Source organism: Primulina huaijiensis, chromosome 3, assembly GCF_012295235.1.
Source record: "Primulina huaijiensis isolate GDHJ02 chromosome 3, ASM1229523v2, whole genome shotgun sequence".
Classification (NCBI taxonomy): Eukaryota; Viridiplantae; Streptophyta; class Magnoliopsida; order Lamiales; family Gesneriaceae; genus Primulina; species Primulina huaijiensis.
In genome coordinates, this window is record NC_133308.1 from 10,334,606 (window position 1) to 10,352,250 (window position 17,645).

At 33.9% G+C, this 17,645-nt stretch overlaps 1 protein-coding gene across 1 annotated transcript; it reads right to left on the bottom strand.

Moving 5' to 3' along the window:
* Nucleotides 1–7,477: 7,477 nt before the first annotated feature.
* LOC140972477 (uncharacterized) lies at nt 7,478–10,227 on the bottom strand. Its single transcript, XM_073434898.1, has 4 exons — nt 9,404–10,227; nt 8,863–9,307; nt 8,471–8,615; nt 7,478–7,488 (listed from the first exon to the last, which is right to left on the bottom strand). Exons 1-4 carry the CDS (start codon nt 10,225–10,227, stop codon nt 7,478–7,480), a joined length of 1,425 nt encoding a protein of 474 aa, XP_073290999.1.
* Nucleotides 10,228–17,645: the final 7,418 nt, after the last annotated feature.

The window sequence follows — 17,645 nt, forward strand, 5'->3', positions numbered from 1 at the left end:
TTTATCGAAAAGACAAAACTCTATTATGCTTCTGACAGAACATGAAAATAAAAGTCAGAGGACGATACAGTTTTCCCTAAATTAATGCAATTAATAAATGCGGAGATACGATATCTGAGGGAATGAAAGAGGATTCTTGATATTCGTGTAAACAGATAGCCGTCTCTTAAGCTTCCCAAAACTCTATAAATACCTGCAAGTTTACAAACTGAGTCATTTATTCTTTTATCAAATCAAAACAAATGGGTAGTTCAAACATTATCTCGTAGTCTTCTCTAGAGACTAAATAAGCAGAGGAGTTCCAAAGGCAACTTCCGGCGTCTCGTAAGCAGATGTTTGAAGACATCCTTTTTCAAGATATGAAGGCTTGGAAGAAATTCTTTGGCATATAATCTGAACAATCAGTTAGATTGTTCAAAACTATTAGGACTAAGCTGCGGAATCATCCCTTTCACAAATCATGACCATGCAAAGAGAGGGGATTCCAGCAGTCTTTAGTTAGATTCATGTTGAAGTACTCAGTGCTACTGAAGTACCTCCAACTGCTGATATCAACAAATGTAGTAGATAAACACAATGTAATGCATCTGGTTTTATGAATGAAAATCTCATTTTGTCATATTTTTTTTATCTACTACTTTCATTGAATGATATAAAAAAAAGGATAAGAGAAACTTAGTCTGGGTAAAACAGAAGAACCAAAAGACGTTTCGGTTGACTTGAGACTCTTCAACTTCTTCAACATTAAGAGTCGCTTGTCAATAAATAAGACAACAAAAATGTCAGATAATAACAATTCGATATGTCTAGTTCAAGCAATTCTGATGCCTGTAGCAGTACGCATGTCATTGTCACAGATGAAATGTTTCCTCATCTGGAAAATCTGAAGAAGACTATTGAGGAATATGTCTAGGTAAATGAAACGTCTGCTTATTCGTTTTCTTAAAAAGTACTAGAAATTTTTTTTTTAAAACCCTCAAATTTTCGACCTTTCCATATACATATACCAAAAATACCTTTGCTCCATTTTTAAAATAAAACATCCAACTAGTACTTGAAAAATCCAAAGGAAAATATTTTAAAGCATAAAATCGTCAAACGTTTTACCAACCTAAAAAGCAATAATTGTTGAAAAGTGTAGCCCATACTAAATCTCTCAAAAGCATAAGTAAAATGTCGTAAAAATCTTTAACTTAAAATCAAAACTTAAATGCGGAATTAGAAGCGCTGGTCCTCGGGTTTTGTGCACCGACAGTCCAGCAAGATCACCCCTCAAGGCCTCCAACATCATATTCATTAATATCACCTGCATCAACACACCTAGTAAGTCTAAAGTCTCTACACGCATATCCTTGATAACGAGTAATACGTAATACATGTCACATACAACAGTGAAAATTACTTGTACTTAAAATATCGTTTTCATCATAAAGCATTAACTTTAACACAAACATTTTCATAAACGTGTAAGATCATATACATTTTCGTATCATCATAAGCATATACATATCATCATATACATATTCATGTTCATGTTCATATACGTGTTTTGTTCAATTCAGATCGTTGATTGTGACTTTCATATACGTGTTGGGCGATGGATCCATCTACATGTAACCACAGTACTGGGCGGCGGAGACACCAGCGACACTCTCACCGGTCAACTGGGCCTTGGCCTTACGTATTAACATATCATCATATACATAAACATATCTGTATCCAAGGAAATACGATCGTCGGGCTCCCACTGGGACCATAACCCTCACGATATCTCCAACATATCATCGTGTTAGTCACAATCCCTTCACATCCTTCAACATGTCATCATCACTTAATAAAAATCATTCATATACGTATCGTTTTTATTTTTGAAACCAAGCATGCAACATATATTTTAGATGTCCAATTAATTTAACCATAAAAATAAATGAACATTTAAAAATCATGATTTAACATATAAAAATCCATAACCATTCATAATCATTGAAAATAATCATTTTATCATGTACAATAGCATTTAGGACACTGCCATGACATTTACTAATTTTCCGGTGTAAAAAGACCGTTTTAACCCTGGACTTGTCATTTTACGTTTTTGACTTTTTCTTGATTTCTTTGACTCTAACATGTCTCAAATAATTATTTAAGCTTAAATTAAAATTCTCATAATTTTATTTAACTTAAAAACTAGACTTTTTAATTAATTCGTAATTAGACGTTTCGAAGACGTTTTAATTCCGAAAAATCCCAAACTTCAATATAAAATTCCTAAATTCTAAATTTAGTCTTTTTATATTATTTTACCCCTTATGGACCACGACTCGACCCCCGTGAGCCGTTTTCCTATTTTTCTTATTTTAAAAACCCTAATTGACACATGAATTTCGACCCCGAGACAACTTTCGATTTTCACGAGTTACCCCCGAACCATGTTGAACCAAAACTTGACCAACACCATAAATTAGCCTAATGGACCCTTAAACCACTAAGAACCCCAGCCCAACCACAAAACCGCACCCTGCCAAGTTCCCCCTAATCTGGCCGAGAGTTCCTTGTTGGACAAGGACTCTTGTTCAAGCTCCTAGGACTCTACCAACGCCCCCAACCCCTGAACCAACGTGATGTGCATCTTCTAAGGACCCTACGGACTTGACTCAACCCAGCCCTGGCCCCTTGGACCACGCCCCAAAGCCCGCACGAAGCAAGACCCCTGCGCGCCACTCTCGGCTTTCTCGGGTAGGAGTCCTTGCTGTCAAGGACTCCTCCCAGCCCCTTTGTTCGAGTCCTAGCTTTGCTATGACTCTGCCCTAGACTCCCTGGTGACCTTAGCCAACCCCTGGAACCAACCAACCGAGCCCTAGCCTCTGAAACCCAAGGACCGAACCCTTTTTGGTTCCAAGACAGTAACTTGATACAAATTGCATGCAGATTCGTATGTGATGATTTGGGTGGTGTTTTAGGTGTCTAAAACTCATATAAAACTATACCTTAACATATCCTAGACATGGAAGCCCCTTTATGCACAAAACAACACAATTTGGATTGAAATTCATACTCGAAAAGTTCATGATACATGCATCAACCGAAAATTCAAAACGTGTGTCATGTTTTTGTAAACTTTTCATGCATAAAAAGATAATATGATGTGTTGATGGTTTGAAGAAAGGAATAGGCGTGCCTTTGCGTAATTAACGCACGATTATTCGTTGACGACGTCGAAGAACCACTACAAGAAAAATCACCATTAACAACACACCTACGACAACGGTTTTCACTAAAACCGTTGTCAAAAAGCATACGACAACGGTTTTAGTGAAAATCGTTGTCGTAGGTGTGTTTTTTAAACAAAAGACTAAAAACCGTTGTCTTTTAGGTGTCAAAGACAACGGTTTTTAGGGTAAAAGACAACGGTTTTGTAAAACCGTTGTCTTTTGAGCGTTTTTTAGGGTCAAAGACAACAGTTTATAAAAACGTTGTCTATTAGCGTGTTTTTTTGACAATTGACAACGGTTTTCTTAAACTGTTGTAGAAAAGGTGATGTAAAACGTATTTAGCGACGGATTTGCTGAAACCATCGCTATCGTTAGCGACGGTTATATGTAAACCGTCGGGAAATTAAAAATAGCGACGGTTTGGCCTACAACCGTCGCTATATATNATTTTCATGCATAAACAGAGAATATGATGTGTTGATGGTTTGAAGAAAGGAATAGGCGTGCCCTTGCGTATTTAACGCACGAAAACTTGTTGACGATTGCGAAGAATGGACGAGAACCGTGGCTATAAACTCCCTTAGCTTTCACCGAAGGTTTCTTCTCAAAATTTATGTGTGTGCCGTGTGTTTTCTCAAGTGTTTGGAAGAGTTTTGATGGCACAAAATACTTAAAGTGGCGTGAGAGAGTTGGTCGAATGGGTGTTGGGGTTTGGGGTGGGAATTACTTATTAAATACATAAAAATCAACTAATTAGGCCTTAAGCCTATCAAGCATCAATTAGGCCCAATAAAGCTAGATTAGGACTTAATTAAAACATTAAAATGATTTTGGTAAAAATAGTTTCTAAATTAAATAGTCGGGTTGTCAAAAAAAAAGTTTGTATTTTTGTTGAAAAACCAACACCGATAAAAATTACTTCCCGACGTATTAAATCATCTCAAAACCCCTCATTTTCAAAAATACTAAAAACCCACCATCATATTTTAAATAATTTAAAATAATTATTTAATAAAAACATTTTTCGTTATTCAGCCCCCGGTCTCCGTTCTTCGATCGCAACTTGATTAATCCTTAAAAAAATACAATTTTTTATGCATAATGACAATAAAATCCTATTTAACATATAATCATGCATATCACATAATCAATTAAGCAATTAAAATAATTTAATTAACAATTTTTTTTCAGAATTCCTAGATTTGCATGCCGTTGGATTACGTCTTAATTTTGGACCTTACAGTAAAGGTCATGTCTTCATGGTTCAAGGTTCAAGATCTCCAGAGTATGAATCAACATGGTTTGGCTTCTACATGCGCACAAAGAGCAGTAGCAAGGAAGTACAAACAGCAATTTGACGTCAATCATGTTACAGAGCTAGCCACTGATCAAGTTCTGCTGCATGTGATGCTGTGGAAAGAATGACATCAGCTAAATAAGATCTTCACTGCTGAATCCTTCACTAGTCTTCGAATCCATGAACTGAATAATTGGATAATTGAGTGGCAGGATTCTGTAGGTTCGGAATTGGCTAATGTAACATGGTATCGATTTTATTCCAAATGAAATATTGATTCCAATTCATTATCGTCTCTTTATTTTTCTGCAAGAAAGCTGATTGTTATTTGAATAACATATAACAAAATAATAACAATAAAGTCAAGTTAAGTCGATTAAGCCAATTATATTTCGAAAATAAGAAAACTTATTCTCAGGCAGAGGTTTCGTAAATATGTCTGCTGCTTGTTGATCAGTAGGGACATATTCCAGACGAATGTCCTTCTTCTGCAAATGATCTCTAATGAAATGTTGTCTGATATCTATGTGCTTCGTTCTGGAATGAAGTACTGGATTGGCTTCTACTTGCGCACAAAGAGCAGTAGCAAGGAAGTACAAACAGCAATTTGACGTCAATCATGTTACAGAGCTAGCCACTGATCAAGTTCTACTGCATGTGATGCTGTGGAAAGAATGACATCAGCTAAATAAGATCTCCACTGCTGAATCCTTCACTAGTCTTCGAATCCATGAACTGAATAAGTAGATAACTGAGTGGCAGGATTCTGTAGGTTCGGAATTGGCTAATGTAACATGGTATCGATTTTATTCCAAATGAAATATTGATTCCAATTCATTATCGTCTCTTTATTTTTCTGCAAGAAAGCTGATTGTTAGTTGAATAACATATAACAAAATAATAACAATAAACTCAATTTAAGTCGATTAAGCCAAGTATATTTCGAAAATAAGAAAACTTATTCTCAGGCAGAGGTTTCGTAAATATGTCTGCTGCTTGTTGATCAGTAGGGACATATTCCAGAAGAATGTCCTTCTTCTGCAAATGATTTCTAATGAAATGTTGTCTGATACCTATGTGCTTCGTTTTGGAATGAAGTACTGGATTTTGAGTGATTGCAATAGTACTTGTATTGTCATAGAAGATGGGTGATTCAGAAGCTTGAACTTCATAGTCCTTTAGATGTTGCTGTATCCAAAGTAATTGAGAGCAGCAACTTCCAGCAGCAAGATATTCTGCTTCTGCAATAGATGTAGCTATGGAAGTCTACTTTTTACTGAACTAGGATATCAACCTATCACCAAGAAATTGACAAAAACCACTTGTGCTTTTTCTATCCAGTTTACAACCTGCATAGTCAGCATCTGAATATCCAATAAGATTGAACGATGAATCCTTGGGATACCATAAGCCGACATTTTGAGTACCCTTAAGGTATTTCAGAATACGCTTAGCAGTAATAAAATGTGATTGCTTAGGGTTAGACTGAAATCTTGCACAAATACAAACAACAAACATAATATCAGGTCTACTGGAAGTAAGGTATAACAATGAGCCAATAAGACCACGATACTGAGTTACCTCTACTGAGATTCCACTCTCATCTTTATCAAGTTTAGTAGATGAGCTCATTGGAGTAGAAGCAGCAAAGCATTTTTCCATGCCAAACTTTTTCAGTAGTTCTTTTGTATATTTAGCCTGATTTATGAAGATTCCTATATCCAGTTGCTTGATTTGCAGTCCTAGGAAGAATGTTAATTCTCCCATCATACTCATCTCAAATTGATCATGCATCATCTTAGCAAACTTTTCACATAATTTTGGGTTAGTTGACCCAAAGATAATGTCATCAACATAAATTTGAACTAACAAAATGTGCTTATTCTTAACAAATGTGAATAAAGTCTTATCTACCGTGCCAATGGTGAACTCATGATTAACAAGGAATTGTGAGAGAGTGCCATACCAAGCTCTAGGTGCCTGTTTCAAACCATACAGTGCTTTATGTAATTTAAAGACATGATGAGGTAAGAAATGATCAATAAAACCCTGGAGGTTGTTCGACGTAAACTTCTTCTTGCAGTAGTCCGTTTAGGAAAGCACTCTTCACATCCATCTGATAGACTTTAAAAATCTTGAAGGCAGCAAAGGCTAAGAATATTCTGATAGCTTCAAGCCTTGCTACTGGTGCAAAGGTCTCATCATAGTCTATTCCTTCTTCTTGTCTATAACCTTGAGCCACAAGTCTTGCTTTATTTCTGATTACATTGCCTTCTTCATTCAACTTGTTTCTGAATACCAACCGAGTTCCAATGACTCCTTGATGAGTTGGCCTAGATACAAGAAACCACACTTCATTTCTTTTAAATTGATTTAGCTCTTCTTGCATTGCTTCAATCTAACTAGGATCCAAAAGAGCTTCTTCAATCTTCTTAGGCTCAACCTAAGAAATAAAAGCAGTATGCATTTATTCATTAATCATTTGTCTTCTGGTTCTTAATGGTGCTGCTGGATTACCAATAACCAAAGATGGAGGATGAGATTTTCTCCAAATAAAATGGTTTAAAGGGAATTCTTCCTGATTTGAGCAATTTTGGTCATGCTCAGGTAAAGCAGTAGAAGGTTCTGGAATGTTCACTTCTGGTTCTGGTATATCCTGTGTCTGAACAATTTGTTCTACCAGAGGAGTGTCTGGTTCTGGATTTTGAACGTCTTTGACACTAGGTACTGCATCATCTTCACTATCCAGTTCCAGATGAATCCTGTCTATCATGTTACTTAGATTTGAAATGTTAAAAGTTTCAGGAGCACTACTATCTTCATCAAAAACAACATGAATAGATTCTTCAACATTAAGAGTTCTATTGTTAAAAATTCTGAAGGCTTTGCTTACTGCTGAATATCCAAGAAAAATTCCAGCATCTGATTTTGAGTCAAATGCAGACAAATAATTTTTTACCATTGTTGTTCACAAAGCATCTGCAGCCAAACACATGAAAATAAGATACATTAGGCTTACTCCCTTTCCATATCTCATAAGGAGTCTGATTGTGTCTTTTGTTGATCATGGTTCTGTTTTGCGTATAGCAAGCTGTGTTGATTGCTTCTGCCCAGAAGCGCTGAGAGATATCTGCATCTGCTAGCATTGTTCTAGCAGCTTCTTTAAGAGTTCTGTTCCTCCTTTCAGCCACTCCATTTTGTTGAGGCGTTCTGGCAGCTGAATATTCATGATGAAAACCATGTTCATCCAAATATAACTCAAGAACTTTGTTAGTAAATTCAGTGCCCCGATCACTTCTGATTTTTATGATGGAAACTGATTTTTCATTTTGAATCTTTTTTAGAAGCTTGATCATGAGGCTACTGGTTTGATATTTTCCAGCAAGAAATATTACCCAAGTAAATCTAGAAAAATTATCAACAACAACAAGAGTATATTTTATTCCTCCTAAGCTCGTGATAGGGATTGGACCAAACAAGTCCATATGTAATAATTCCAAACACCTTGAAGTTGATTTACTACCTTTATTCTTGAAACTAGATATCACCTGCTTACCAAGTTGACATGCAGAACATACATAATTCTTAACAAAATTAATATCAGGCAAACCATCAACTAAGTTCTGCTTTTTCAGATTATTGATAGACTTGAAGTTCAGGTGATTCAATCTCTTGTGCCATAGCCAATGTTTATCATTATGAGATGCAACTAAACATGTAAGAATATTAACATGATCCTCATTGCATGAAACTTTGTATGTGTTGCCTTCTCCTTTTCCAGTTAGTACAGTAGATTCATCAGCATTTTTAACTGTGCATATGTGCTTCTGAAAAGCTACTGAATAACCCTAATCACACAGTTGACTAATATTGATTAAATTATAACAAAGATTCTCAACTAAGAGCACGTCATTTAAAATGATGTTACCATGAATAATCTTACCATTACCCACGGTTTTACCTTTGGAGTTGTCTCCAAAAGTTATCTTTGGTCCATTACAACTCATTACTTCTGTTAGAAAATTCTTTTGTCTAGTCATATGTCTGGAACATCCACTATCCAGATACCATATAGAGCTGCTGATCTTGGCTTTCTTTTCATGTTTCTGCAAACACAAATTTTAGTAACTGGTACACAATCTATTTGGGTCCAAGCCTTATCAGTCCCTTAGAAACCCACATTTGTACAATTCTTGGTGGTTTTGTACTTCGGGTATCCACAGAGGTGTGTGCGACAGAAGGTCTATTATTTCTAACAGTAATTCTAAAATGTTGTTCTTTCATTTTATTCTTGTTGTCTGGTCTGTATCTCTTCTGAACCTGTCTACTATTATAGTACTGGTAGTTTTTAACCTTCATAGAAGAAAGTCCTCCTGAGTTGAATCCTCTACTGGATCTAGCGCTCTGATGAAATCTACTCTTAAGTTTAACATAACCCAGACCATAATGGTTTCTTCTGTCCATCTTATTTACAAACTTTTTAACTTGAACAGTCGGTATTACAGGTTCATGTACCACACTGGACTTAACAAAGTGAATGAATTTCCCTTTGTTCATATCCAGTATTGGATTCGTACTAGTTTCTGAAGTGCTTTCATTGTTACTGAAACCGAGACCACTCTTGTCTCCAGATTGTTTCTGTAACTCCTGCATCTTCTCCAAAGAAACAGAAGACTTGTTCCATGCATTTACCAGTAGTGATAGCTTCTGATTTTCAGATCTCATTGTCTGGTATTCTGTATTTTCTTTTTCATTCTCAGTTTTCAACTTACTTATCTCAACTTTTAGATCACTACAGCTGTTTTCTTGCAAGCAAGTAAACTTACTGATTTGATTTTTTAAGTTTTTATTTTCAGTCTTAACTTCCTCGAATGATTGAAAAAGTCTTGAGTACTCTTCCACCATGTCATGCAGTGCATTAACCAAATCAGTTCGTGTAAATTCATTAGAGTCAAAATTGAATACCTCTCCAGATGTCGAGGTTGATTCAGTGTCTGCCATGAGGCATTTGACTTCTTCTGCATCGCTGTCGCTGGAATGATCATCTGAGTCAGAAGACTCAGAGCTAGAATCCGTCCACTTGGATTTGTTTTCATCAGCAATCATGTCTTTGCGATCTCTTCTGGACTTCTTGTCATTCCGCTTGTACTCCTTCTTCTGGTCATCCCTCTTGGGCTTCGGGCAATCAACAATAAAGTGACCAATCTTTCCACAGTTAAAACACGCCATATCACCAGATGGTGATTCCTTCTTGAAATCCCGGTTAGGATTCTTGTAAGCTCTGTGATTCTTCTTCATGAATCTGGAAAATTTCTTCACAAATAATGATATTGCATCATTGCTGATCTGTTCAGCAGTCCTGTCAGATGTGCTTTCAGTAGTTGTAATAGGTGATGCACTTGGAGCAACTACAGCAGGAGCAGTAGCAGTAGCAGCAAGAGCCTTGGTAGGTTGATTTGACGAGGGCTCTTCTCCACTTCTCAGTTCCAGTTCAAACTCATAGGCTTTTAAGTCTGCAAACAAGTCATGCAGTTCCATCTTGTTCAGATCTTTAGATAGTCTTATAGCCATAGTTTTTACATCCCATTCTCTGGGTAGAGCTCTCATTACTTTGAGTGCTATTTCTCTGTTGCTGTGCTCTTTACCCAGAGCTACCAGTTCATTAACCAAACAGTTGAAACATTCATCAAACTCACTTAGAGTTTCTCCGGCTTTCATTTTGATATTTTCAAAATTTTGCATAGCCACAGATAACTTATTTTCTTTGGTCTACTCATTTCTTTCACAGATTTGAATGAGTTTCTCCCAAATTTCCTTTGCAGTAGAGCACATCTTAATCTTACTGAAAGTATTTTTGTCGATGGTTTTGTATAGAATGTCCTTCGCAACATTATCAAGATTAGATTTCTTTTTTCTCGCTGGTCCATTCACTCATGTGCTTTTCAACCATATGAGGAGCACCATCAATAACAGCTACAGCTGTATTATGCTTTAAAATCTTCAGGGGACCATCTGTGATGACAAACCACATGTCATCATCTTGAGCTGCAAGATGAGCTTGCATCTTGATCTTCCAGTCGTCAAAATCTTCTTTTGAGAACATAGGAACTTTGCTGAAATGTGCCATATGTGTTATAAATTTTCAGTAAAAGAATAGCCTGCTCTGATACTACTTGTTGGGGATCGATAAAGAGTTTAGAGGGGGTAAATAAACTCTCTCATTTGTTGATCTCTTTTTCAAAGGGTGCTAAAATCCTGTTAGAGATTGTAGCTGATCATGTTCAAATATATAACCAACAAATCACAAAATAGTGCGGAAACGATCTGATGGTTTGAGGGGTGAAAATGATAAAAACAGTAGGCAGTAGACAATGGTTGTTTCTGCAAGTTGGAAGATAAATTCTTCTACGTCTCCCCTTCTTATGTTTCCAGAAGGTATCACTAAAAGACTTTGGATTTTACAGTATAACACTTGTACACACCCACTTCAGCAGGACTTACCCTTTGCCTATTGAAACTCTTATCTTCACAACACAATGTAAATGATTACAACAAGGTTCTAGAAAAGACTCTTTTCCAGATTACAAACTCTTCTTAACAAGATATGAGTAATGTGAATAACTTGGAGAGTGTGAGAAACAGCAGCACAAGATGATCTCAACAGATCAGATATATGCTATGAAGCGTGTGCTACTTTTCTGTATATTGAGCTTGAATAAGATAAGTAGTTCTGAGTGCTCAAATCGACGTTTGTATAATAGAGAATGTGTTCTTTGTTGATTTCAGGTGGGGTAACGTATAAACGTCGTTGATCTTGTGTATTTATAGAAGTCTTGATTCCAAAGTCTATAAACAAAACGGCTTCTCAGACTTCTGATAAAATCAGCTTTAATACTTGAAAAGGGTCCTGCAGAAAGCTTTGATACAGTCAGTCTTGTTTTCATACTAAAACTGGTAAGTAGTAATAAATAACTTCGTACAACATTAATGGTGCAATTAATGCTAGTACTAGGTAAAGTAACGGTAACATTTAAGATTAGTTCCGTTTGCACAAAAGACGTTAAGTTACTCTAGTTTAGACTTAGTTCTGCTTCTGGTTTTCTAACCCGTTGAAGCTTAGTTCTGCTTCTGGTTTAGTGAGATGAAGACTTCTGCTTTTATATAGCCTGCTGATTTTAACTAATGACCTGCTGGTTTTGATTCTCATCGCCATAATTTAAGTCTAACACCTTCTAACATAAAATGTCAAAACACATTGTTATAATTATACTCCTGGAACAGAAGTAATATGTCTATGTTATCGTATTTATTATAAATCGTTATTTACATTGAATCCTATGTGTAAAAGAATAGACAAAAAATTAAATGAAACTATTCTTATAGAAACTAATTTTAATACATCTAATATTACTACTCGTAGATCTATAAAATGTGAAGAAATTGAATTTTCAGATAACTGGATAATTGAACAAGTTGTTCATAGAAATCCTATAATAAATAGAGATTTACAGCAAGTAATACAGAATAATGAATTATATGTTCAAATACTATTCAGTGATGAACAAAGAAGATTATTACCCTCTTCTGTCTATGCTAGATCAAGATCTAGTCATTCTTTTATTTCACCTCTAGATTATATGGTGGATATTCCATAAACATCTAGAGCTTCTACTTCTCAAATAAGAGAAGAAATGGAATCTTCAGTAGAAGATTTAATTATTAATCAAAAAAATATTGTTCATTGAAGTAATTTTCAAAAAGTTAGAGAAACTGATAAAGTTTCAGAAATGAATTTTAGTATTTAACGGAAAATAAACAAAAATTGATTTTACTAAAGGATCTCTTGCTAGAGCAATGATCAATGCAGAATTTTATTTACCAAAATGAGAATCTTTTAAAGAATGATATTTTAAAAGTTTCTCTGAAGAAGAATTTGAATATATTGTCACAGAATTTTATAAATACTGTGAAAATCAAAATAGATTAATACATTTTGTTCTTTGGTTTTTTAAAAAAATTATAATAGATTATATTTCTATTCTTGAAAGAAATTATAATCTTTCTTCTGGATAGATACGAAGATCTGTTTATCCTCCTCAACAATATTTTATTATAGAAAAAAATAATGAAGTTTTAAATTTTACTGCTTTTTCAAAATTATTTGATAATGATATGTTACAAACAACTGTTAAACATATTAATCAGATAATTGAAAAATAAAATTATACAAATTTATATCTTACGATAACAGGAGAAGAAATAGTTTCTCTTAAAGATCGTATTGATAAAATTATTTTAGCTATTAATCAGATTAAACCAGATGTTCATATACAAACTAAAGAAGAAACTAATATTATTTCTATTGCAACTTCCTCTATTCAATCCCCTCCAGATATAAAAGATTTTAAATTTAAATATTTTGTTTCTGACATAGAAAAATTATTAGAAGAAAAATTTAAAAATTTTAATTTAAACACTCTTAATGAAGAGTTTGATAAAAATAATAATCTCTCTAATGAAGAAATTAATAAAATAATATGAGCAGATAAACCTACCCAAACTAAATATTATTATGATAGACCTACTCCAATGGATGTTCTTGTTGAAGAACAAGAATATATTTTCTCTAATAGTTATAATGGGAAAAATATTTATGAATGGAATATTGATGGTTTTAGTGACAAACAAATTTATAATACTGCTCACAGTTTTAGTGACAAACAAATTTATAATACTGCTCACAGAAAGCTTATGTTTAGCACTGTGTGTAAAACTTCAGGCAATAATGATAAAAATATTGCTAGAATAATTATAGCAGGATTTACTGGTCAACTTAAAGGTTGGTGGATAATTATTTAAATCAATCCCAAAAAGATGATATTTTACACTCAATAAAAATTGAAAATAACATTCAATTATAAAATACAATATATTCATTAATAATGACAATGATTGAACATTTTACTGGTATATTAACTGATAATGGTGAACAAATTCGTACTTTATTAAGTAATCTAAAATGTGAAACACTTACTGATTTTAGATGGTATAAAGATACATTTTTATCTCGAATTTATGAGATTCCAGACTGTAATAATCAGAAAAATATTAAGAAAAGATGATATATATTCCATATGAAAATTACACTTATGGAAAATTAATTAGTACTTGTATTCAAGAGGGTTTAGCTCTCTGTAATGAATTAAAATTGAATAATCAAATTAAAAGACAAAATTTATTTGAGAAAAAACAATTAGGTAAATTTTGTGATCAATTTGGTATGGACCTACCTAATAAAGGTAAGAAGAAAATAAAAGATAAAGATGAAAACTTTATAGAAAGAAAAGACATTTTTCTGAAAGAAAAAAAGAGAAAAAGAAGAAAAAAAAAGAAAGCGGTTATTTACGGAAAGCAGAAAAATACAAAAATAAATTAATAATTTGTAGAAAATGCAAAAACCAGGAGCGGTGATTTACGGAAAGCAGAAAAATACAAAAATAAATTAATAATTTGTAGAAAATGCAAAAACCAAGACATTATGCTGATCAATGTTAGGCTAAAAATAAAATTAATAATTTAGATATAGATGAAAATTTAAAAGAAATATTATTTTAAAAAATAATGGATTCAAATAATAATTCTGATAGTGAGTCTGAGAATTCTTCAGAATCATTTGAATCAGAAGAAATTCTAGAAATTGAATTTAATACTTCAGATATAGAAGAATGTAATAATTGTATATAAGGAAAACCTTGTATCAACTATATTGTTGATAAAAATGATGAGTTTTATAAACTTATGTCTCAATTTCAGGATTTAAATATTACCGTTTTAACTAACAATAATAATTTAGAATTCCTTAAAATGATTAAGGATCCAATATTGAAATCTACAATTATTGATCAAATGGAAAATACTGCTTCAACTAGTAGTAATAATAACATCTTGTTAAACAAGAACAAGCTTATTCCATGAAAGAAGTAAAAAATCTTCTACAACTAGACATCTCACTGTAGGCAATTCTTCTATAGCCCTATGAGAAAACAATTATTTCTAGCACTCTCTGTTCCTTGATGAGCATCAAGTAGTAAAGTCCTTCATCAGTTACAAGACTCTAGCTGAAGAAACAAAAGAAGACGAAGAGACATCAGTCAACAGAATGCAATTAATTTATCAAGGATGAGATTCTTTTACACTTTTTTACTTATATGCATTTATTTAGAAGGAATATCGTTTTAAATTAGTTAGCTGATAAGACAATCGTCAGTTAGTCTTCAACTGAACCGATTCATCTCTCAACTGATCACTCAGCTATTGACTTAACTGATCTTATCAAGTAAGTTAACTGATTATTCGATAAATATTGCATATTAAATGATGGGACTGTTAAAATTACGTATTTAATTGTTTCATTCAGTGAATAGTAATTGGTAACATGGACCACGTAGCCCAAACGATTTTCATTCACGATTACACACAACGTACACACGTTTTTAACTCAATTCATTCTGGACTAACACATGTCCAAAAATTTTAACTGTCACCAACATAAGAAATGAACCCGCTTCATTTAAGTTCTTTACAAGCATTACAAATTTCAAGAGCATATCAACACAGAGTCCTTTTCTCTTATGCAGATCCTCAAACAAATCAGAAATGGCAAGCCAAGTTCTAGCCTACATTCTAAATACTATGTCAATTGATTCTGACTCCGTCCTCTCTATTAAGGACGAAGCAGTTCGAAGTGTCTTTCTAAAGCTGGAAATAGATAATTTAAGGAAATTTCTTGGGTCATTTACTCAAGAAATTTATTCCAAAGAGATTCAGGATTTCTATGACAACGGCTTCATCTCGGCTGAAGGGAAGCACTTCCACTGTAAGCAAAAAGTTGCTGATTCTTGATGAAGAATCGTTTAGCATCATCTTCCAACTACCATCTGATGGCCTTTCTCACTTCTCTGAAGTGAAAGTTGCCGATGTGGAAGAGATGCCAACACTTTTATCTGCTGATGGGAGGAAGATAAAAGTTTCGGATTCCAAGAAAGAGCTAAAATATGAATATTAATTGCTAGCAGATATAGTGGCCAAGGGTGTTCTAGCTAAGGCAGGCTCTTTTGCCGCTGTCACCCTCGAGAAATTTCAAATAATGGCTGCACTGGTGAATTGACGCAAGCTGAAATGGTCAACCATCTCGTTCAACATTTTGAAGAACATGGTTCAATCGACCAAACATTCCAAAGACTTTTGTTGTGCTGATCAGCTTCATTCTGAAGAAAAGAGGTTTGGTGGAAGACTCTTCTAAGAAGTCATCCAAAAATCAAGATTTTGGCAGATTCTAATAAAGGAATCTGATAGATATAAAACTGCTTTTAATGTTCCAATAGGATATTATGAATGGACAGTTATGCCCTTTGGTCTTAAAAATGTCCCTTCAGAATTTCAACAAATTATGAATGATATTTTTATCAGTATAGCAATTTTATAATCCACTACAAGAAAATTCATTTTTAACAACGCAACAAAGACAACGGTTTTTATTAAAACCGTTGTCTTTTTACTTTTAACAACGGTTTTAACAAAAACCGTTGTCGTAGCCGAAAAAAATCCGCTCAAAGACAACAGTTTCTTTAAAACCGTTGTCTTTGATATATCTACGCGTTTTTTTTTTGGCTACGAAAAAACCGTTGTCTATGAGCGTTTTTTTTTGGGCTACGACAACAGTTTTTAAACTGTTGTCTATTAGCGTTTTTCTTCAAGCTTCGACAACGGTTTTTTAAACTGCGACCGTTTAAGTTAAATCTGTCGCTAAAATTAGCGACGGTTATACTATACCGTCACTAATTTAAATCTTGCGACGGTTAAAGTAGAACCGTAGCCAAATTTAGCGACGGTTTTACTTAAAACCGTCGCCGATGAAAATATAGCGACGGTTTTAAAAGAACTGTCGCTAAATTTAGCGACGGTGTTTTTAAACCGTTGCTAAATATAGCGACAATTTTGGTAATACCGTCGCTGATCTAAAATCAGCGACGGTTTATAACTAACCGTCGCTATATATAGCGACGGTTTCTAATATCCGTCGCTAAATATAGCGACAGTTTATGTAAAAGCGTCGCTAATTTTAAATCGGCGACAGTTAGAAAATTAACCGTCGCGAATTGCGACGGTTACAGTCAAAACTGTCGCAAACTGTCTATAAATATCCTCACCCTCAGTCCATTTTCTACCATTTCACTTCACAACACTTAAATTTTTCTCCCTTACACAATTTTAGTTTCGATTTCCTCTTTAAAATTTAATAAATTTTTAAAATAAAAAATATAGAATTTTCGACGATAAATAAAAAATATAGTCTGCATATTAGATTGTGAGTTTTTTTATATTTATTAAATTATTAAAAGTGAATTTTTTTTATTTTACTGAATAAATTAGAGACGGAAAGCATACAAAACCGTCGCTAAAATTAGCGACGAAGTTTATAAAACACTGTCGCTAAATGTAGCGATGGTTTATTAAACCGTCGCTATTTAGCGACAGTTTAAATTACAACCGTCGCTAATTTTCGCGACGGTTAAGGATGATGTCCGTCGCGAATTAATTTGCGACGGTTTTCCACACCCGTTGTCTTTTAACGAATTCTTTAACCACAAGACCTTTAACAACGGTTTTATATATCTACGACAACGGTTTTTCACCGTCGTCTTTAGACGTCTACGACAACGGTTTTTCACCGTTGTCTTTGAGCACACCCTTTAACCACAGGGATTCTAACAACGGTTTTAAAAGGCCTACGACAACGGGGAAAAACAGTTGTCGTAGGCCTTTTTTCTTGTAGTGATCGTTTATGTTGATGATATTTTAGTATTTTCAAATGACATTGAAACACATTTTAAACATCTAGATATGTTTAAAAATATTGTTTTACAAAATGGCCTTGAAATTTCCAAGTCTAAAATGATTTTGTTTCGAACAAATATTAGATTTCTTGGTCATATGATTGAAAAATGAAAAATAATTCCTATACAAAGAAGTATAGAATTTGGTTCAAAATTTCCTGATATTATAACTGATAAAACTCAGTTACACAGATTTTTAAGAAGTTTAAATTATATTTTTCCTTATATTAAAAATCTTAC